Below are 23,638 nucleotides of genomic sequence, written 5' to 3' on the forward strand. Positions count from 1 at the left end.
GCAGTACAGGCACCACTCTTATGTCTGTATGGTAGATATGAAGCTAATCCTGATTGACTTATCACATACACTAGAAGCACTGTGTGTGTAGCACTTCTGGTTGCAGTGGTTAGCACTGTCACTTCACAGCAGGAGGTTTCCTTGCATGTGCAAGCCTGGCAACAGACCACATGAACTGGACAGGCAACTTTGACAGGGGGGCATTTGGCTCAAGTCACTTTGCTTTTCCATGAAAACAAAAAAATTGCACTTGTACTTGCACTGGCACACACATAACCATACATGCAGTACAATCATAGATAAATGTAGCTATAGTTATAACAGTGCAAACATAGTTGTCTTTGATTGCAGAGGCAAAATAGAAAAAAGAAAAGAGAGACGTTTTCTGTAGGTGCAGAAATGGATCAGGGAAATCACCAACGACTGTGAGCACACAGTATCCTCAACACATTTCCAACGTATTTGTAGTTTTTGAGTGAAACAGCTTCACAAGCTGATGAATGACATCTTTTTAGTTTTAAAGTGAGATAAGGGGTAGTTCTCAAAGTCTGACCTGCCCATCGTCCTCACTCAGAAGCAATAAACTACTGGGGGCTGAATAGATTGAGCTCACACTGCAGCTTTTCTGCAATATGAGTCTTTAGTTTTTCTTTGCCAGTTTGTATGGGTTTGTGTAACTTACAACTCAAGTGTCACTGGTCTCACTAGAGGGGCCCCAAGGACTTTATTGGGCAGGTTTGGACCCCCGAGGTCCGTCAATATGCAGACGGTGTCACTGTGCCTGCATTGGTTTCTAAAGTACTGTATGAATGTATAGTCAGAGCTATAGTTGCAGCAGATGGCATATAAGTAAATTGAATTGAATTATAGTCTAAATTAAAAAATGAGTGTAGACTAACTGAAGCTAAGATGACTGTCTCTCGACTTGAGTTTCATATTTAATAATGTAAAAATTGTCCTGTTCTTTTCATAAAAAAAGTAAAAAAGGCCTATAAACATGTTTTACCAAAATGCAGCACTATTTTATTATTATGGGATGTGTAACAATATTTTCAGCTTGACAAATGACCGTGTGGGTGTCTGCATTCCTAACTTAAATACAAACTCACAAACTGGAATATATGATAACTAGTAAAACAACAGCACCGGCATGGAGTTACTCAGAGTTTTCTTGGGTGTATTTACTTTCCCTAAATGTTTTTATACAGCTGTTTTAACAGCCAGTAGCTCAGTAATCATTCTCTGGTATTTCAGACAATGCATCCATCCCAATTACAGAGCACGATGCACTATTTACAGTTACGGATAACTACATTGCAGCAACCTGTCATGGTATTGGGGATTTATGACATAGATGAAAAGTTTGTTCTTGCTGTGAAGAAAGATTTTCACCAACCAAACTACTGTGTCCCCCACCACGGAAAGTGTTGATTCTGTGAGGCAATTATTCCTGTATATATTTAGCCAGTTTAGCCCCACACATAAATGCTCCTGCACCCAAAATGCATCAGAAAAAAGAAAAAACACAACAGTGAATTTGATTATTTCCTTCTTCTTGAACCCCACAGTGGTGCTACGGGTTCTATGTGACACACCAGCAGGGGCACACGGGCTTCGAACTCTTTTTTAAGACCAGAGAGCTGAAGAAGAAGTGGCTGGATCAGTTTGAAATGGCCATGTAAGTATACAGAGTCATGAACACCACAGCGGTGACAGTTTGGTAGCCGCGCTGCAGACACGTAATCACACCGGTCTTATGCGTGGGTGTGTGTGTGTGTGTGTGTGTACGGTGTTTGTCTTTGTTTGCATGTGTGTTATTCCAAGGCCAAAAGAGGTGTTGACTCTTTCATGTGCACTGTTTGATCAGGTCTTAGCTGTTGCCAAGCACACACTGCTGACAACAGTAAGATAACACACTCACACACACATATACAGCTGCACGTTAACATAAACTGTTCCAGAGAGCTGCAGAACTACAAAGAAGTCACTCTGCTTCGATGGTTTTTCAAATCAGTGCTTTATGGAGATATATCTTTCATATTATTTTGTAACAGCAGGAAGCTTTTGCGGGCAGATATCCCATCTGCATCCTATTTTATGTTGATTTGGAAGAATACTGTCTTGTTTTGACATCACACTCTGACTGAACAAATGTTTTTTTGTTAGGGTTGTATATATATGTGAAAACAATATATCCGACTGTATGCTGTGGCCTTTCTAAATACACTTCGCAGTGAAAGTATTCTTGATATGTTTACTGTACCAGCAATGCAAATTCTACAGTACACAATGTGCAGTTTTAGCACTTCTCTGTCCTTCCTTGAACTTAAACTTTATGCAGTGACGTATGAATTTCTACACTTCCATTACCATTAAGCCCCTGACACTAAAAAACTGAATGTGTAATTTCCAGAATTTAAAAGAAAAGGCTGTATCCATTTTCACCCCAGGTTTAAAACTGTTTTGCCACACGGGCAGGGTTTGCACCTGAAAACAGCGACGTGTGCCTCTGTGCATTGAGTAATGACACCAGAAGGGGCCAATTCAAAAAGTGAAAATTGTACCTACCTAAGAGGATGTGGGCTTTTGATGAAGGACTCACTTATGGGAGCACTCAGTCTAAGTGGCTTCTGGATGGCGTGTTTAATACAAAAATGTTTCCGTGTGTTTATTCACGTTCCAGAAAGGCTGCCTATTCCTGCTATTCATGCTTCCACCTCTCATGCTAGAACACATGCAGATCAAAATTAGATTTGTCTGGGCTCATTCAAGTCCTCTTCATTTATTCGGATGCGTGCACTGTAGGTAAAATTGCTTTTATTTCAATCAGCTGAAGGAATAAACTAAAGATTGTTCTTCCCCAACAAAGTTGCTCTGTTTAGTTGATGAAGAAATGATTAAGAATGAATTGTATTTGAGTAAACAGGAAGAAAATTGTTCCCACTACTGATACGCCCACTCATACAAACGTAGTCCTTACATGTTTTTAGCCATATGAGCAGCATGATTCTAGGGCTGTAGTTTATGTTTAGAGATAATTAGCAAATATTAGCACCCTAACACGTTAAACTAAAGCTGTTTGTGCATATTCAGTGAAGCCCTGGATTTTTTTAAGCTTACCTGAAATAGGTGCATGGGAACCACTTTAGGTGGTTTAACCTGTCGACTTCTTCAAACAAAGTATGTCAGATGTTCAATTTCACAGTAGTGCAGGCAATGTTGTGGTCAGAGCATTCAAGTACTGGCCAGTACTTGCCTAAAAAAACTGAATATTTCAGTAATAATGTGGCTGACATGGACTAGCTTCTACTGTGTGCTACATGTGAGGAAGGACAACTTTGGACGAGCTCTAACCTGTTACGGCATTTTCAGAACACTCATATGTGAAAACAGCTTACAATAGAGGTTGTGGTAAACACGAAAGCCGCAAAGCATATGGTAGCATTGTGATCGTAACCATATTCACATGCATGCTTGTTAGCATTAACGTGCTCTGGTTAAGTACAACCATGCAGAGCTGCTAGTTCATTTTAGTGTTTAAGCCACGTTTTGCGCATTTTTCTTTGTCTTAGATCAAATATCCGACCAGAGAAGGCCACCCACAACTCCCACCATTTTAAGATGCACACGTTTGAAAGGATCACTTCCTGCAGCTTCTGTCACCTTTTGCTTAGGTAAGATTAATTGTCAATGAGCTCTTTTTGTTTTTTAATTTTTAAGATGATTATGTTTTGGGGATGAAGTCCGAACACTCGTGTACCTGAAACAGGGTTGCCATGAACTGGAACTACATGAATAGCTCCAGGATGGCAAACCATCATGTGTTATTTCACTGATACTGTCAGGGTTTCTGGGTCGTTGACCCAGTATTTTTAGTTCATGTTCACAGTTTATCTTCTGCCTGTTTCACTTCCTGTTTTATTGTGTTAGCCTTGGTCTGTGTCCATTATGTTCAGTCCTCTTCCCATGTACCATTAGTTCATTATGTTCAGCTGTGTACTCATCGGTTTCTAATCACTCATCACTCAGCCTGTGTATTTATGTTCCTCAGTTCAACCAGTCCAGTGTCGTGTCATTGATGTTAATGTGGATGTTGTCACTACTGTCCAGTCCTTGCGTTTGCCTTTCAGTCAGATCAGTCAGCCGTTCTTTCAGTTCAGTTATTCAGTTAGTCAGCCATCTCCTGTTCTTGCCATTTGTCCCTCACAATAAACACCCTGAACCTTCACCGTGAGTCCTGCGTTTGAGTCCTCTACTCCACCTCCACTCAGCAAACCTGACAGATAGCTCTCTTAAGATAACTTTCAAATCTTTTTTCCATTGAAGGCATGAAGGAACACAATGACCCATTATATATTTTGGCTTTCAGTCACTTTTTCTCAGACACGTCTGGGAAGAAGAAGGTTATTTTGAAGTGAGCTTAGTTTATTTGTTAGTAGTATTATTTTATCAGGAGCATGATACTGAACTGAATCTTAGTGTTTGACAGAAATCATCAGTTTTAAAGCTGAATGGCACGTCCTGTACCATTCCTCTTATCTTGAGGGTGTTCAGAGCGAATTCTAAATGTCAGTGTGTTTCTTATAAGGCCGCTGTTGTACATGAAATATATTCTGTGTTGTCTCCAGGGGAATCTTTAACCAGGGTTATCTCTGTCTAAAATGTGGCCTGGGGGCTCATAAAGAGTGTCTGGGTCGACTGGGAGTCTGTGGGAGAACAGGTGAGACAAAAACCTCTCAAACCATTTGTTTTGCTCAATCCCACATTTTGGGTGACCTTTGTTTGAGCGTCACCATCACGCCACAGTTTTGATTAAAAACACACAAAATATAAAGATCTAAAAGGCAAATATTCATGAAGTTTACTGAGCACATTTATGCTCCTTAGTCAAAGTCCTTTTAACAGTTTGGTCACTCTTTGAGTTTTTTTCTGGTATAAAACACTCGTACCAGATTAGCAACTGTATAGCAAATTTCTGCTATGAAATTAGTCGTGATTATATACATATGGTCCATAACAGAATATACAGCCATGTGAACAAGACATTTTTCAGTGGATTTTCACAGTCCTGTGGAAAATCTAAGTTCACCTAAACTACTGCTATAAGAATTAAGAGAGAAAGCAGAAGCCAGTTGCTGCTAATCAAAGGAACTTAATTAACTGATCATCTTTGTCTTAATGCCACAATCTTCTCAGGAGTAGCAAATTCAAGGTGAAAGGTGAAAAAACAAACCCAACCCTAAACAGAACCCCCAGAGACACATCTCAGAGACACATCACCTTTTTACGATTGGAAAAGACTCAATGAGTATGGCTTGTTTGGGAGAGTTGACAAGAAAAAACCTCTTTTCTCTAAAAAGGCAGCATGGCTTAGGTTTGTGACTTCTGGAGCAGTATCCTTTGGACAGACAAGTTGGAGATGTTTGGCCATAACGCAAAGCTGCGCACTGGTAGAAAACCAAACACAGCATATCAGCAAACCCCTCATACCAACTGTTAAGCAGGGCGATGATTCAGGCTCATTTTGCAACCACAGGACCTGGGCACCTTGTTGTCAGTTGACCATAAGTGGTTAAAATGATGAAATGACCAAAATTGGGTCATACAAGGGGACAATGATCCCCAGAACATAAGCAAATTTCCAAAAGAATGGCTGAATAAGAAATGAAGTTGGCCATGTCAAAGTCCAGACCTCAACCTGACTCAAATGCGCAATCTCAGTGAACTGAGATAATGCTGTGAACAACAGGGAGCCAAAAATCCTCCACAATATCATGAGCTAAAACAGTCATTTAAAGTTATTGCTGCTAAAGGTAGTGCTAAAGGCTACCGATTAATGGGATGTACTTAGTCTTTCACAGGACTGTTACTCCTCTGAAAAGGTACAGATAGCATTATTTCTCCATGAAGGAAAATCTAAATTCTGTATTAGTAGCAAAGTAGCAAATAAAGTAGCAAATTACAAATATTTATATTACATATAATTATATATATTACATATATAATTGTTTGCTTCATTTAGTACTTGCTGAATCTTATTCCTATGTCTAGTTTTGGCGCTGTGTCACCATTCTGGTGCTGTAGTTTGAGTTCTTTACTCTCCTTGAATGCACAGGCAGCTAAAGCTAGCTGAGGCCTTTGACAAGCCTTCTTAACAGAAGTGCTGTGGTCTTTATGCATTCAGGGGCATGATGAGGGCCAGCAGAGGTTGACAGTTGAGGTTGCATGTCAGAAAGCCACCACGCACTCATATTGTATTCCTCTCACTGTAGCTGTTTCTCACCTGACTGCAGAGCCTGTCAAGTTGAGACCCAAGGTAAGACCCGGTCTGTTTCTCTTCTGTGACTTGGACACTTAAGCTAACATAATTATGGAGACAGATGAACTCTAGCGCATGTTCACAGCGAGCACAAAAGCACTCTCATCTATGGACAGATATAAGTGAGAAAGGATTTTGTGCCCATGTAAACCATTGATATTCCAGTGAGTTGGTCATACTAGTGAACAGTTTGCACTTGTTAAGTTGATAAAAGATGTTGGCGTACAAATGTCAATTCCCTTTTGAAAACTTTGCTTAAGTGGTAATTTTATTGTTCCTCGTCTTGCTGCAACATTACACTGATTTAAAGACTCTCCTTAATTGAAAGACTTGTACAGAGTGTAGCGCCTACAATTTTAATGAAATACAAGGCAGAGCACTAGCATGTAACAGCTGTCCAATCACAGCAGCTGGTGTATCTCGCCAGTTGAGTCTTTATTGACTATTTAGATGGCAGTCTTTATGTGTCAACTTTGAAACAGAGCCTCAATTAAGAAGTATAGGAGTCCATAGCTAAATCTGTGGCACGTAGCAGCCAACTGTTTATGCAGAAAATCCTCAAAAATATCCTTAAATGGCCAAGTTTCATTCTCCTTCTTCAACTGCAATTGCAGAATAAAGACATTGTGTTCACATAATTTGCAGACAATCTATTGTAGTCATAACAAGGATAACACAATACAATATTTATGTTTTTTACAGTATTTATTTGGTTATTATACTAAAAAGATGAAACTATGACAATTTACTCTCGATTTCCGTCTTTAACTGTTCATATTGTTTAACTAACCACCTTAAAAATAGAACACTCACAGAACGATGTATTAAGAAAGTGACTCACTGTGCAGGTCAGGCTGATCCTACACGGGGAGTAAGAAACCTCTACCTCTATATTTATCAATCTTTTCCTTCCTCCATATTTCTTTCTTCCTTCCTTGGTTTCATGCTGTTTTCTCTCTCTTGCATCTTGCTTTCTCTTTCCATTCACAGGACAACACAACACCAGCGGACCCAGGTCAGTATGGCTTGACCACTTTTGTGAACCCGCTAAGGGCTTTACGTGGTACCTCTTAAGCTTCTTTCATCTCACTTCTGTAGCAAAACAGAAACGCAGACAGGATGAAAAGGAGATGGTTAGTCACAGGCCAGAGTGAGTTTTGTAACAGATAGAGGGTGGTTTAACGCTAACCCTTCAATGCTGTGATTCGTTTTTGATCACATATTACTCAACTGAAATGCTTCTTTTTTTGGCCACAAAAAAATCCTCAAGATTCTTCCTTAGAAATGCACTTCTGCACAAATACACACATCTCTTTTGCTCACATGCATGCAGTGTTTAAAGGGAGGTAATGAACAGCGACAGTTTCCTCTTGACAAATATACTTAAGCAAGAATAACCAATGAATAATAGAATGCAGAAGAAATCCTTAACCAGACCACAGAAACCTCTTTCTCACTTCGTGCCGTGATGCTTAAACTCTAGACGGCACCGAGATGAATTGGAGTGGGTGGAATCATTATGAGAACCATGGCAGGAGAAATGTCGGCAGAAAAACACTTCCAGCAGTCTATATGCCTCAGCCTCAACTGCTGAGCTGTGCCTTTGTGATAAATCAATTTCCATAAGGGCCTTTATGAGAAAGACATCTGTGCTTATTGTTCTTATTAAAAACATGAATGTGAGATATTCCATTCATCTGAGGTCACAGCCAGCTAATAGTTTCCCCGGGCTGGTTTGCAAGGCAGTTGTGGCTGGAAGGGAGATGCGTCTGAGAAGGCTAGATGTGTGAGTCAGGGGAGAGTAAGTGGCTGTGTCTTTTAAGTTGGCAGGGGTATTTAGTCTTAGCCTTAGCCCCGTGCTCGTGGCTGTATTTGTCTGCCATGCTGTGGAAAGATTGGTACTGAGCCATTCAGGAATCAAAGAGATGAATTTCCTGCAATGGCAAATTGTTGCTTTTGAGAATAGCGACACTATGATGGTTTAGGCTGTTATCAAAACTGACAGAATCCACTGTCATCAATTGTGCAGTTATGTACCTGTTACACATCAAGTTAGAGAATGTGCTTAAACCTTCAGGGTAAGAAGAATACAGGAAATTTATTTTGGGCACGTAAGTAGTGGTGAAAGTGGATAAAATGATCGAATGGGTGGTTCACTTGAATTTCCAAAAAAAGGTATATTTTCTCATATCGTTCACTGCGTCTGCTTGTTTAACAATCAACCAAAAGCACCGTTTTCATGAAATTTCTTGGTCATGTAGCTGCACTATTTATATCCCTTAAATAAAACGAATGATCACAATGTATTAGTTCTCTATGTTGCTCAAAAAAATCACACATAAATGTTTCTAATTTTGAGTGTTAATGTCTTTACGTGCCCTGTCTGCTAGGTTTGCCCAGGATGGTTGTGATCAGAGACTACAGTGGCATCCCCTCTTCCCAGTGTGGGACCCCACTGAGTATTCACGTGGGGGATGTCATTGAACTGATGTTTGCCGACTTGCAGAGCTTTTGGTGGCAGGTGCGTGTCACTCAGCTCAAACTTGTTTTATCTCAACATCTGTGACTCTATGAAAAAGTAACATGTTATGGCTGACTAGGTTTGGTGTGGTGCACGCAATGTCTTTGCACTGTCATGACTTTGAATCTGTGCTGTATGTGACATCTTCCTTTAATGCTGGATGACTCCGTTATGTGACAGAAAAGCTTTCAAAAATGTAGATTAATGTGGTGACTTCAACAATTTATCTCCCTTTGGCTGTCGTTTGCTATAAATCACTAATTGCATTGTTGTTGTTCATCACATCGGGTGTCCTATCAGGTGAGCCGCAAATGTGACAGTATGATGAGGTCAGCTCCAATTAAAAATATCAGCTGAAGATTTGTATGAGCTCCACTGGACCCCTGTTACATTACAAACGGGGTATTTGGCTGTTCTTTCACTCTTTAGATTGAATTAGAGCCTACATCAGATGATCTAACCAATTAGTGGCTCCACTTGATTAATTGACTGCCACGGCGAAACAATAAAACAGCATACAGCTCAGGCTCTGGAGGATGTTCTAATGGTGGTGTTCAACCTCGGGGACCGGCACATTAACAACCATCTCACGAGGTCAGCCAGCGGTTGAGAGCGTTTGACCTTTTCTATTTTTGAAGGGATGGCGATTTATCTGGGGTCTTCCGGCAGCCTCCTTAGCTTTTTCTCACTCTGCTTTATTTTGGTGCTAAAGCCTCATCCTTCTCCTCTGGTACAGGTCCAATCGTACTGCAGTCTTTGCCAACAGCGCAGCTGGAAGTAGGCAGTTAGCCCGATTTCCTGTGCTTCATGTTTCTCTCTGTTGTGACAGAGCAAATAGTGGAGGGTGAGGACATGAATGCCATGAGACTTCATGTAAGCTGATAGAGCAGCGACCAGAATGTCATGCCACAGATCTGATGGCACTGCATTGTTTGCTACCATGGTAACCCTGCATGTTGGAAGGGGATAATCACAGGAATTATGTGATAAAACACATTGGTGTATTCCTGAGCTCTGCATAATGATAATGTAAATAGCTTAACTAAAAGCTATCCTGTTGACTTTATAACCAACAGTGGAGCAGTAGAGCAGTACTTGATAAGCGGATTCCTCTTATGTTTGTATCATTTTTTTTTCCAGTGGTGTAAAAAGCTGGTTTCCACACGTGCACCGACACAGAATTTTTTTAAGCAGGGAGAAGTGGCTACACAAGCAGTTTCCAGGTTTATCAACACCCGCCTTATTGTAATCAACCTTATTGTAATACCACTGTACAAGTTTTCAAGTGGTGTGAATGCATGTTTCAAGAAATTCTTTTACGGACGTTTTTGTTCTATCTATCAGGACTGTGTAGGTTCACAGGCATCCTGGTATTGGCAGCCTTCAGAGCTTGAAAAGAAATAAAGTGGACTTCTTTAGGTTTTTTTGCCTCTTATCCAAGAGGTTTCCTCAAAACAACTGATGGAGAGTCCCAGGTTAAAAACGCCTAGTGGGAGTTGGAGGTGGTTCTGGGGTTCTGAGGTGTGTTCCGTGAGCCGAGGTGTGAAAAAAGGCATGAGCCATTCCTGTCACCGGGGCTGACAGGTGAAACCACTGTAAGACACTGTCCCACTCCAACATCACATGAGCTATTGAGGTCACCTTAGGCATAGTGGGGTTGACGTGCCTGGGAAGGGATCTCAGAACTGCGTTGCAGGTGACTGATAGTTGGTGTCGTAAGCCATCACCTGTGTTTAATGCTGATTATTCACAGTGGATGTAGATGGCCTTCTTTACTGTTCTTTCAAGCCATCTGTCATCTTTGTCCATCTTTGTCCATCTTTACTCTGAGGTCACCTCTCTGCCACCTGAACTACAGCCACCCTAGCTGAAGTTTGTCCTGTTGAGGTGGCTTTCTTATGTTGTGCCATGCATTTGTGCAGTCCCTGTTTGGTTTCTGCTATGTAGACGTCCAAACACTCCTCACTGCACTCAGCTCATACACTCTGTTTTTTACCCTGTGTTTGGGCGTTCTGTCCTTGGGATGAACCAGTTTATGTCTGAGGCTGTTGCGAAGTCATAAAAATGCACCATATTGTCACACTTGGAGAAAATTCTTTCTCTGACAAGCCTGCTACATAAGGCAGAGCAGATGAAATGAATGCTTGAACAAAATCAACACTGTAAAGAAGAATGGACCAAAACTCTTTCACGACAATGTGAGAAACTGATCAGTCACACAGAAATGATTACTTTGAGTTACTGCAGCTAAAGGTGGTTGTATTGAATAATGATGTGGGTCTAGTTTTCCATGGGATAAATTCATCTGAAACTTTTACCTCTGGGCCTTTCTGGTTGACTGGCATTCTGCATGCAGCAAGGATCAGTTGATTTCACATCATCTTTTGCCACAGAAATTATTTTAAAACAATTTCAGACTATTAACAGTTTTGATCATTTCTAAATGCAATGTTTAACGACGCTCATTCATTTCAACACTGTGTCGATCAGTTTAAAGCCTTTTATTCTCTTCTTCTTCTTCTTGTTATTATTAACTATATAGCCTCAAAATGTTTATTTTTGCCTCTGTTACTTTTTTCATTTGAAGAAGAGGTCAGTGATATCTATAATAAAAAAAGTAATAGAAGGTTTTGTGTTCAGTAAGTTTGTGAGGTCTTAGGGTCACACACTACTTTTTGGAAAGAAACCCTAAATCCTAACAAAGTCATGTTTGCTTACAATGAAAACTCCACAGGGTACCTTTAATCTCCAATGTCCCCAGTGGCGCCAGAGGATGGAATTACAGAACACTGAGAATTCATATCCCCTGTTACCCAGAAGGCAATTATCCCCCATCCCACTGGCAGAACAATACAATCAATCACTGTAATTTCATTTGATCCCTTGGCTCCTGCCTGTTTATGCCAACAGAGTAATAAGTTTAATCTTTATCATACGCTTATCGAAAGCATAACAAATAGAGAAGGGCTCTCAAAAAACCTTTGATGAAATGTTATTACACAGAATGAATCATAGAGATGGGTAAAGATTTGCTTTCCAATCTAGTTACTGTCGGGGCTTGCACGGTCCCAAAAAGCATTTTATACTCTAATAAGGAGGAGTGAGTAGGAAAGCATAAATGGGGCAGGAAGGCAAATGAAGAGCTCCACATGCCTTCACCACTCAACGTCTTCTCAGATTGGCTCAATGGACTTCAAATTGACCTCTAACTTGGAACTGGAAACTCAGATTATCTTCAGCTTAATGCTGATGCATATTCTTATTACTGTCTGCCAGACAATGTACATAATAGAGAAACAAGGTTATACAATAAACTAAACAATCCAAGTAGAGACAAGTCTATGTAAAAAAAAAACACAAGTAATTTGTTTGACCAAATTGGTTTATTTAACTGGAGAAGAAAAGTCTGTTACTCCATGTTTGCTGGAGGAATTAATGATTTCACATAAAGCCTGTTGCTTCGGGCGGGTTAGCTAAAATGCAATTGTGAGTCTTTAGCACCAACCCAAGAGCTCACGCTGTTTGGATATTCAAAGACCAGAATAAGATCCATTATTTAGTGTTAAACGAGGCTCTTGTTTTGATGCAGTACAAATCTAACTGCCGGCAGAGTTTGAACCATAATTAACTCGGGCTACAAATTAGATGCAGTGCTTGTTGTGTGTTAATTGCTGAGGATTTATTGAGGCAAGAGTGGGAGGGGAAGAGAAAAGGAAGAGAAGGAGAGAGAGAGAGGTGCAGTTGCTCCCAGACAAATATAATGCGATTAACAAGCGGTTGCCTTTGCAGGGCAAAAATCTGGCTACAAGCAAGATTGGCTTCTTTCCAAGCGATGCTGTGAGGCCTTGCCCGTGTGTAAGTGTGCATATTTATTGTAATCAATAAGACAAATTTAGTATCATTACAATGCATTCAGTGTATTGATGTTTTGGCAGAAGAATGTAGTGCTTTTTTATTGCATTTTTCTCACTGTAGAAGATGGATTTTAGCTATTAGATGTGCCTTGAATATCACATAAATGACCTCTACCCTCTGAACTGACTCAATCAAAACTCAAAATAACCACAATTATTTTTCTGTGCCAGGTTCCAAAACCTGTCGATTATTCTGCCCAGCTCTGGTAAGTGGCAAAAACAAATGTCTAAAGATGACCACAGTTCATTCTTACTCCAAATTATAAATGATACTGGCTATACATTGTGAGTGGATCAGTTTAATTACAGTAGCTGTTTATGGATGTTGAGGTTTGCAGGGCCTATGGAAAGATGCCAAGCTGAGGTCGCCCTCTTGGACCGGGAAAACGGCACGTATCTGATTCGGCACAGGAGTAAAGAGTGCACTGAATATGCAATCAGTATAAAGTAAGTGACATCTTGCCTTCCATTTATTTCTCCAACATTTTTCACTCTTTTACCCCCAAAAATAAAAATGAAATAAACACAACACATGCAGTCAGCACCAGTCTTGTGGGCAAAAACACCTTCTTGCGAGAGACGGATGGTGGGAATAATTCAAGCAAACAAAATGCCCACATGCAAATAACTCAGAAAACAAACAATTCATCAAATGTTGAAGTGGATGGGCTGCAGCAGAAGGAGATCATGCTGTGTTCCACTCGTCACTGCAAAACAAGAAGTTGTAGTGACTATACAATCAACAACATCTAGTAAGTGAAGATTGACAAAACAAAAAAAGATCATGTCTGGTCTAATGACTCACAGTTTATACTGAACTGCAAATATTTGGAAAAGCAGTGTCACTTCTAAAGGTCTAAAATGAGAAAAGAAACCTTTCTTAGGTTTGTTTCTAGCAATATAAACCTATTTGGTCCAAGTTTTGAAGTGTCTGCCTTCACCCTAATTTTCTAACAAGCTTCTAAATGTTGACAAAATGGCTGGGAGAAAACATACTATTCCCAGCCCTCCTAGTATGTAAATGCATCAGTGCTGACTGCTGAGGTAGCTAATTTCCTAAGAGACCATCTTATCAATGAAAAAATTTCACTATTCTTGACACAAGCATCCAACAAATTAAAAATTCATTTTCACAGTGAAAAAAATCCTTCACCCAGCAAAAAGTGCCGCCGTTTGCTCTGCAGACGTGAAGAAATAAGACTGAATTCATTTAATCTTGTTGTTGCTTTGTTGGTTAAAATCTGAAGAGTTTCGTCCTGGGGGATTTTTCTATAACGCTGTCTTTTGCTGGAATGGATCCAGGGATGCATCCTGTTGTGGTTTTACACAGTTACTTAATTTAGTACTTTAGTGCTAATTAAAGTGGGGGTTAAATTTCAAAGTGCGGGTTAAATTTCATCAGTTAAGTTTATTTCATGCAACAGTTAATATTCAAGGTTACGCTAAACTGCATTTGCCATTGTTGTGGTTTATTTCACAACTTTTCTATAAGGGCAACAATTAATTAAACATGGCCTTCTCTAGTTATATAATTATAAAGTTATATAATAAAATAAGGTCAAGTTAGAGCTTACTGGTCTCTTAATTATGAGATTAATTAGAAATACAGTACTTAGAAATATAGTACTAGAGATAGATAAATGAGTAAATACAAAATAAAGCTTTCAAAATGATGATTTCGTGTTGTAATGGAATAAAGCCATCCAAATCTATCTGCCCCTATGTGAAAAAGTAATTGTTCTCTAAACTTGCCAAGGGTGGCACAATCTGGAATCAAGTGTTTGCGATATCTGGCAGTGAGTCTTTCACATCACTGTGGAGGAATTTTGGCCCACTCTTCTCTGCACATTTGTTTTAATTCAGTCACACTGCAGAGTTTTTGAACATGAACGGCCTGTTTAACATCATAACAAAGCCTCCAAAGCCTCATTTTTTATTTGTTTTTTTGCCATTCAAAGGTCAACTTGCTGGTGTGTTTTGAATCATTGTCCTGCTGCATAACCCAAGTGCGCCTGAGCTTCAAGGCACAAACTGATGGTCGGACATTGTCATTCAGGATTTTGTGTTAGAGAGCGGAATTCATGGTTTAAGTAATTAAAGCAAGTCGTGTCAGTCCTAAAGCAGCAAAGCAGCCATAGACCATCACATAACCACCATGTTTGACTTTTGATATAAAGTTGTTTTTAATAAATGCTGTATTCGTTTTATACCAGATGTAATGGGACCCAAACTTTCCAAAGTTAAACTTAGTGTTTATATTGGTTCGTGGTGGAGTGGTTTTACTTTGAATCTCTCCCATAAATGCCATTTTCCCCAGTGTCTTCCTTATTGTTGAATCACAAAAACTTACCTTAACTGAGCCAAGCGAGGCTTGCAGTTATTGAGACGCTGTTCTTTCTGACCTTCTCGACGAGTCATCCATGAGCTCTTGGACTAATTTTGGTAGGCCTGCCACTCCTGGGAATGTTCACAATTTTTCCAGGTTTTCTCCATTTGTCGAATAATGGCTCTCATTATAAGCTTAGAAATAGCTTTGTAACTCTTTTCCAATGACTTTGTGTCTGAGATGTTTATTTAGGTTTGTGGCATGATGTGTTGCTTTTTTTTTTAGATCTTTTAGCCTACTTCTCTTTGTCAGACAGGTTCAATTTAAGTGAATCAACAGGTGTGGGAGTAACCAGGCCTGGGTGTGGCTAATGAAATTGAACTCAGATTTCCAAAAAATCAGGTTAATTACAGTTATTTCATTATTTAACAAGGGGAGCAATTACTTTTTTGCATTTTTAACCAGGTATGTTTGTATGGCTTTTTTCCCTTAATGAATGAAATCATCATTGAAAAGCTGCATTTTGTATTTGTACTCTGATTGTCTAAAGCCTGTAATTGTGACAATACAGAGTTAGATTAACAATGTTGTGTGAATGTGTGTGTGAATGGGTGAATGACTGGATATGTAAAGCGCTTTGGGGTCCTTAGGGACCATAAAGGCGCTTTATAAATACAGGCCATTTACCATTTACCATGTTCCTTGAAAGACAAATTTTTCAATTTTCACTGCTAGAATACAAAATTCTCAAAACTTTTCTAGTGAGATTTTAGTTAAAAACATTTTTTGGTGAAGGAGACCTTGTCCGGCATTTGCACATCATGCCTAAAATTTGTAGAAGTTCATTTTTGTTATTGCATGACAGTTATTCAACTGAATATAGCATGGGAAAGAGGGGGAATCGGATAGTCTATTTCACCATCTGTCTCAGACATATATTCAACGAAAACTTGATAGCGTTGCATCACACTATTTGATGCTCTTCGGCTATCAGTCTGTATTTCAAAAGATGGCTAGAAACACACTTGAGTTGTAGATAAAACATACATCCCTTAAGGCCTCAACAAATGACTGCTTTATCTACAGGCTGAGTGCCTGCGTACTCCTCTTTTCAAATACAGCCCTGTCCATTTAACTAGTGAATACGTTTCAGGGGCACATCAAAGCTTGTTCACTCTGTTAAAAAAGAAAGGCCTATCGAGTCTTTCTGACCTGCCATGATGGCTCCAAGAGATTATAACGAGTGAGGGTGCTCTCTGAAATAGTGTTTGGATGTTAAGACTATTCAGACTGTGACACACCATTCCAGCCCATTTGGTTTGGTGGACTCATACCGTTCCTCATTCAAAGCTTTGATGTACAGGGCCGGTTTCTGAACACTCCAATCCTAATTGCCTGTCTCAATGCTTAAGATCATTATCAGGATGGCCATTTGAGATAATGGAGCTTTACACAGAGAGCTGCTACTAATCAACTGGAACTGTCTGGTGTCAAACACTACAAGCGGTCAGTTTGTGTGTCTGCTGAATGGTGTTTGTATGTGTGTAACACCTTTGGAGCCTTTAGGAGGGAAGGAAACATCTTGCCTTCACCAAACAGGGCTTATCTGTCTCTGTGTGTTAGGCACCCTATGACTGCAAATCAGTAACATGTTACTTACAGTACAGTCAAACATTCAGTACATCCATACAGTCATACATGCAACTTTAAAATATTCTTTTCATTGGTTATACACTGCACTGAGAGATTTTCAGTCTGTCTTCGTACATCGAGGACATGTTAGATACAGCACAGTACACTACAGGAAATGGCTCAAACTCCCAACTTGCTTTCACTACCACTTCAAACACTCCAACATTAAAACATATAACTATATATAGTATTATAATCTCAAATAGATGCAGTGTTTTATTGAAATGTTTGCAAACACACATGGGAATACAGTCTACAAGGCAAAAAACAAGGTTTGTCCAATTTTAACAAGCTTGAGACCACACTTATTCTTCAACAAAGCCTGAACTATTGTAGGCAGGCTTTCTTGTAATTTCTTTAAGTACTCCAGGAATATTTCTCCAGGCCTCTTGAGGGACATTTAAAGCTCTTCTTTAAATGTGGGGTAGCTCAGTAGGTAGAGTGGTTGTCCCATGAGTGGAAGGGCAGGGGTTCGAATCCGCTGAACGGCTACACTGTGGTACCCCTGAGCAAGGTACCGTCCCTACACACTGCATTAATGTTGAGGTCCTAGGCCCAGGAAGCCCAATCCATGACATTCAGATTTTTCTATCCACGTCTTCTTTTACTGCATTGGCAGTGTGTTTGGGGTTATTATCATGCTAGAAGTTTATCAATCAGATACTTTCCAGATGGTATTACACACCGAATCAAAATCTGACAATACTTTCTGCATTTATAATTTCATCACTTTTGTCAAGATCATCAAAAGTACAACTCCAAGCCATGACTGTAAACATTTAACATTTGTCCTCTGTCGTACTCTTTTCAGTACATATTGTATGATAACTATGCAGCAAAAATGTAAAGTTTTGATTCATCAGTCCATAAGACCTGGCCAGTGATTTTTCAGTCCAGTTCCTGTGTAATTTGCCATACTTCAGCCTGTTTCCTTTAATTAGGAAACGCTTCTTAACAGCTGCTCTTCGACTAAGATTCAATGTTATATGGCTCTGCAAAAAATATACAAACAAAAAGCATTCCTCTGAAAGCGGCCAGGCTCAAAGACTGCACTGAAAATGAATGAAAAGAAATGAATGAACCCTGGACAACTGTTGAAAAATATAATGAAATGAGAGATCGCTTATGACTTTTGCACAGCACTGAGTGATGATTTAGTCATTTAATCCACAATATCACTTATTTGCAACTGTTATGTTTTACAGTTGGTTGTGATTCAGTTTTACTAACTTTCAGTGTGGCAAACACACCAAGTCCATACAATCAGCAGTAATTAGGCAACTCTATTGCAGAATGCACATTCCTTAGTAAAAAGAGGGCTTGATGTACTTTGGTATTATGGTGGCTGTCAAAAGCTGACACTCTTGTTATTCTGTCTATTTGTGACTGGCTGATTAGAAACTGTTATGGAGTATAATTTATGAGTAAAATAATTACTGTTGTCTAACCCTGAGCACAGTTGTGACACTGTTGTGTCAGCTAATGTATTTAAAGCTGGGGTAGGCAACATATTTTTGGCAGCGCTGAACAAAGCCAGCACCGAACAAAGCCCCTGGCTTCATTTTTTAGTTTTTCTACATTTTTTGTGAATTATAATAAAAGGATCAGTCTAATTCTAACATAATTTTGACTATAAGGTGCTTTGGTAAGAGATAGAAATTGGCTCAGCATAGTAACCAACTCTCAGCACAGACAGACCTTAGTGACAGTTCATCATAGAGACTGGACTGATGCAGAAGCATGTCTACTTGATTAACAACCCATGTCTTATTCATCCTCCACAGGTTCAATGATAAAGTCAAGCACATTAAGATTCTGACCAAGGATGGAGGCTTTTACATTGCAGAGACCCGGGTGTTCAAAACTGTGCTGGTAATGGCTTTATCTTTCTATGGATTTTTACAGCCTTCAATCTGCTATAGCATTAATAAGCATAATCATTTTGACTTTCCACTATTTTTGCAGACCTCTCTTGAGAAAAATGCAATTTCCATACAAGTAAAAATGTACTTTTTAAAATTAAAATTATATAACTACCACTGGTTTATTTTGACATATTTGTACCCACTTGGAAGGCCACAGGGACATGCTTTAAACCTGTGGCTTTGTATCGCAGGAGCTGATATTCCAATCTATTCAGTACTTGCACTTGACATTGGTGTAAAAAAATACATTGTGGTACGCTGCTCCATGGACACTTTCTCTGTAACACTCTCTGCATTTGCATTGCTTGTACTGTCAAGAATTAATAAGCAGCTAACCGTTCAACTTGTCCTTGCATTCACTTCTATAGACTTGTGCACTATACAGTCTGTATTTTTATGGTTTAGCAGTGCTTAGGGTACATTTTGTTTTCTTGTGTGGTTGACACAGGACTTGGTGGAATACTACCAACAGCACTCTCTAAAGGAGGGTTTCAGCAGTCTTGACACCACTCTACAGCACCCCTACAGGGAACAGCCCAATGGAAACATGCCCACGGCCATTACCAAGGTCGGGAGTGGTAAGTCTGCTTCGCAAACATTCAGGTTCCTTTCCTGATGGTATCTGTATGACAGGTTGAAAAGCTCTGAGTTCAGATCAGAGCTTTATCCGGTTGTAGCTGAAAGATATTCTGAGCGTTTGTTTTGACCTGTTTGGAGGACCAGAGGGTCAGACTTTTGCTACAACAGACCAGGTCAGATAAAGCAGGGCGAGTAGTTTTTTTTTTCCCTGGGAAGTTTAGACCTGTCTTTATGATGGATATAGTCAGTGGTCTATATTTCCCATGCCATCTCACAGACACAATAAAACACTCTAAACCCCAAAACCATTTGCTGGAATCAGTTTCTCACCTACTACACAGTTTCCTATATTACAGCCAAGTCAGTGTACTATACACTCTTGCTTTATATATATATAAAAACGTGCTGACAAAGCAGTTGTTTCGTTATTAGACACTTAAGTGTCTAATACCTTTGTCTTGATACCCAAGGCTGTCATATCTCTAACATTTGAGACATGTTACAAACACTTAGTTCAGCATAATGAGCTAATATGATTCCCCTTGGAATAGCATAGCATAGACAGCAGCAGATTTATCTTTGAACCTCTTTTTTTTTTGCTTGGTTGGTCTTCTCCTGTCATTTAAGATTTAAACTGCTGGATCGTGTATTTAATAGTACACTGATCAGGCATGCCATTATGACCACCTGCCTAATATTGTATTGGTCCACCTTTTGCTGCCAAAACAGCCCTGACCCATTGACGTATGGACTTCACTACACCCCTGAAGGTGTTGTTGTTGTATGTAGCACCAAGATGCTGCATTGCTCACAACAAACTGCATTGCACTTTGTATTCTGACACCTTTCTATAAAAACCAGCATGAACTTTTTTGATTATACGTTCAGTAAGCCTGTTAGGGTCCGCTTGGGTCCCAGTAACGTAAATTCCGTCATCAGACAGCGAGCACGAGGGTCCATGTGGACGTCGGTGTGCCCGCCTGTTTTTTGTGACTGCACAGACTAGTCCGTAGAGAATTTACATTATAGTACAACAACTGCACATATGCCCCAGGTGGCGGACTTCAAAGAAGTAGTCAGCAGTTGGGTCTCCAGCTGTCCTTGTCTGTATCTGCGGTGGTGTATAATCTAGGTTTTAAATGAAGAATATAAAAAACATGACTTCATTAATTGATTCTGTGCTAATTATTTCTTCAGTTTATCTTCAGTGAAGAATGAAGCATACACTGGAAGTAGAAAGTAGAAAATAGAAGTAGAAAATGTGGACAGACATTTGGAGGAAGCCCGGAGATGGAGAATAACAGCAGCAGAAGGCGAGAACAGGCGAGACAGAGAATGCAGTGCAAAAGATGATACGTTGTATTAACATGCATCCGGATACGTAATCTGGATAATGATGATGATTTACGCTGGCTATTAATAGCTGTTCTTATTATGTTGATTTTACCCTCATTGTAAATGAATCACAGTTATAGATGACTAATTTGGAAAAAAATGAAAATCCATTGATTTTGTGGCATTCATGGCCACCTGAGATCTGATAAAACAGACCACCAACATGTGATCTAGTTCTATTCTAATTGTTATTTATTCTGTGTGCATTTGTGCATCAAGTTAATCTGTGTATGTTTTCATCCAATACATCTTACTGCATGTTAATAGATGCAAAGAGAGGCACAGAGTACAAAGGGATGTGGAGTCAGAGAGATAGGAGAGGAAAACACAAAAGAGAGTTAGAGACAGCGAGTGAGAGAAATATAAAAGAGCCTCTGCAGCTCACCAGGCTTGGGAAAGAGAGGTCCCAGTTTGAGCCCAGTGCCCGAGGCAAGCACCAGGAGCCTGCTACTCCAAACGTCACACTCCGCACTCTGCTCAGCTCTGAGATGGCTTCACAATTTTCCTGACAGGACATGACATTTCACTTGGGCTTGCCGTGGAAAAAAACCTGTGACAGCCGCCTGCTGACACACACCTGGGGGATACCCCTGGTCCAACCGAGAGACCGTGACTGTTTCCGCAAAAGTGGGAAAAGTTTGCAAATATGATCTGATGTAAAAAAGCAGGAAGCAGCTGGAGGTAAACTGTCTTAACTTAAAGAAAGGTGTATGTGTAAACAACCATAGCCGCTGCAAGAGTGGCAGAGGCAAGCAACTGAACACAGGAACAAAGTCAAAGTTAGCCCTTTGTGTCTTTTCGGATGTAAAATTCTGCTACATCCTTGTCCCTCTCACTCCTTTGGCAGCGTCGGTCTCCTAGCGCATCAAGCTTCAAAGCAGCTCTGCAAGAGGTGTGTTTGTGCATTGCTGCCATTCACCGCGCCGCTGTCTCTGAGAAACTCTTGACAGACCTGCCGTTGCCTCATTGCATTCTGGGATAGATTATTATTGCCTTAAGTCGTCCACCCCCATAGACAGACTTAGAGTGGGCACCGTATTCTCTGTCTGGTAAACAGCCTCTGTGGAAAGACAGATGTCATGCCAAAACAACAACAATCTCAAAACAGACACCTCATAGCAAAGAAAATAGAATGCAAGGCTGAGTAAACAATCACAAGATGCAGAACTACTGAAAAGCCATCAAAACTCTGGAGTAATTTGCTTGGAAAAACCCCAGCTAGAATTTTTAATTAAGTCTGACTGAGTGCGTTTCCCTGTGTGTGTGAAAGCTTGAGTTGGGAACTAATTAGCAATGCAATGATCTTGTGTTGTCTGTCAGGATAATCATTTTGTACTTAAGTCTAGCTTTTACTGGGACACTGGAGTCTGTTATCTTATATCAATATCATTAAATTTGATATATAATGTAAACAAGTCCTGAATGCACACGTTTTTCTGCAAAAGAATCAAAAATATTTTCATGCAAACTCTAAATACTTCATGCAGACATGTTAATAGTTGTGTGAACTCTGGTCAGACACTTGAAACATGTTGGCCTCTGCCTGTGCGGTACAAAGAGAAAGCATGAAACCATATTGCTGTGCTGACGGGAGTTGTTTTCTGAGCACGAGGGTCTGCTGGCTCAGGTGAGATTTCATATGGGAGCAGGAGCTCTTAGCTTTGCAGTGTGGAATCCCAGACGCTGCCTTGTCACAGCACCGAGCTTCTGCTCAGACGTATACTTACACACAAGCTGCCGCTGCTTTTTTAGTCTGAAGCTGAAAATTTTGTTATTGCTGATTTTTATGCTATGTAACCAGCACAAAGTTGAAGAAAGCTACACTATGTAGCCAAAAGTTTACATCCGAGACTTATTATTCAGCATAGTAAACCAAAAATGATGGACGTTAATAGGCAAAGGGATTCTTGACAAAAATTCCTACAACAAGTAGATCCATCTGTATACCCAAATAGTCTTTAGTATTCAGACCAGCAGTCCTGCTCATACCATCTCCAAATTAAGTGTCTCCCATCAATTTTTCATTTTCACTGGGTTAGGTCCTTTGGTGAAAAACACATTATCATTCATTTTATCCTGCTATATTAGTATGCCAAAGCAAACTAAATGATATATTCTGATTATTTTAGTTGAAGTTTTTCTCTTTTAGGATTGGAACACAATTAGAGAAGAAGTAGTAACCAAATAAAGGACTTCATACAGGATTTTGTGAAATATCTTGTAATGTCTTGATATGGCTGTGGCGGTTGTGGCAGTTCTGTGTAGGACTGCCACACTGTAGTGCTCCTGTCTCCACATTTTTATCCTGAATTAGGAATGATACTTTCTCAGACTTGTTTCTGCTATGTCAGAAGCACACAATTGTCTAAAATATTGGTCCATTGCATACCACTGACATTTTGCTGAATTGGTACTGAGGCATAAAAAAACAACATATAAGTGTTAAAAAAAAGTCATATCTATACTGACTTTCAGGCATCAAAATGTATTATAGGCTACTCACTTAACCCACCTTACTGCGGTTTGTGCTGTGTAAGATTTTGTGCATGTGCCTGGTGCAGTAACAATTTGTGTGATGGTTTCACTGTTTTGCCCTCCTCTCTCACTGCGTATCCCCAACCATATTTGCTTTTTTGCTTGTACTTTGACTTTGACAACTTTTACTCTTTCTCTCTCCTTTACCCTCACACAAACACGCTCTCTTTCTGTCAAACTTGTGTTTACTTTGCTTATGTTCTCTCTTTGCTCCCACTACGGCCTGAACCCCCTCCCATCACTCGCTTCGTTTCTCTGTAGTTTCTCCTGGCGGCTGCAGCTTTGTTCCTCCCTCCTCCTCGCCTTTCTGGTCAGGTACAGGTACAGCTTTTCTACTCTCTTTGTCTTTTTCCCGCTGTATGTCCATATTTCCACGTTTCTAAAGATGAGCTGTCTTGTTTTCTTGTCTCTTTTAAATAATGCAGTTTTTTT

General features: G+C 39.9%; 1 protein-coding gene across 7 annotated transcripts in view; it reads left to right on the plus strand.

Annotated features, from left to right (window-relative positions):
• The window catches only part of LOC100691909 (guanine nucleotide exchange factor VAV3), a 52,114-nt gene that overhangs the window by 24,366 nt on the left and 4,110 nt on the right, over positions 1-23,638 (plus strand). For 4 of the 7 annotated variants that reach the window (XM_025899975.1, XM_025899976.1, XM_005476624.4 and 1 more), the window contains exons 15-26: positions 1,569-1,678; positions 3,573-3,674; positions 4,629-4,720; positions 6,273-6,316; positions 7,310-7,334; positions 8,710-8,840; positions 12,630-12,695; positions 12,926-12,960; positions 13,085-13,201; positions 18,557-18,644; positions 19,146-19,275; positions 23,468-23,521. In XM_025899975.1, coding sequence (XP_025755760.1) covers positions 1,569-1,678; positions 3,573-3,674; positions 4,629-4,720; positions 6,273-6,316; positions 7,310-7,334; positions 8,710-8,840; positions 12,630-12,695; positions 12,926-12,960; positions 13,085-13,201; positions 18,557-18,644; positions 19,146-19,275; positions 23,468-23,521 — 994 coding nt within the window. The remainder of the gene's footprint in view (positions 1-1,568; positions 1,679-3,572; positions 3,675-4,628; positions 4,721-6,272; positions 6,317-7,309; positions 7,335-8,709; positions 8,841-12,629; positions 12,696-12,925; positions 12,961-13,084; positions 13,202-18,556; positions 18,645-19,145; positions 19,276-23,467; positions 23,522-23,638) is intronic. The other 3 variants (XM_025899977.1, XM_013273320.3, XM_025899978.1) reach the window with 2 other exon arrangements.

This window comes from Oreochromis niloticus, linkage group LG18 (assembly GCF_001858045.2).
Source record: "Oreochromis niloticus isolate F11D_XX linkage group LG18, O_niloticus_UMD_NMBU, whole genome shotgun sequence".
Classification (NCBI taxonomy): Eukaryota; Metazoa; Chordata; class Actinopteri; order Cichliformes; family Cichlidae; genus Oreochromis; species Oreochromis niloticus.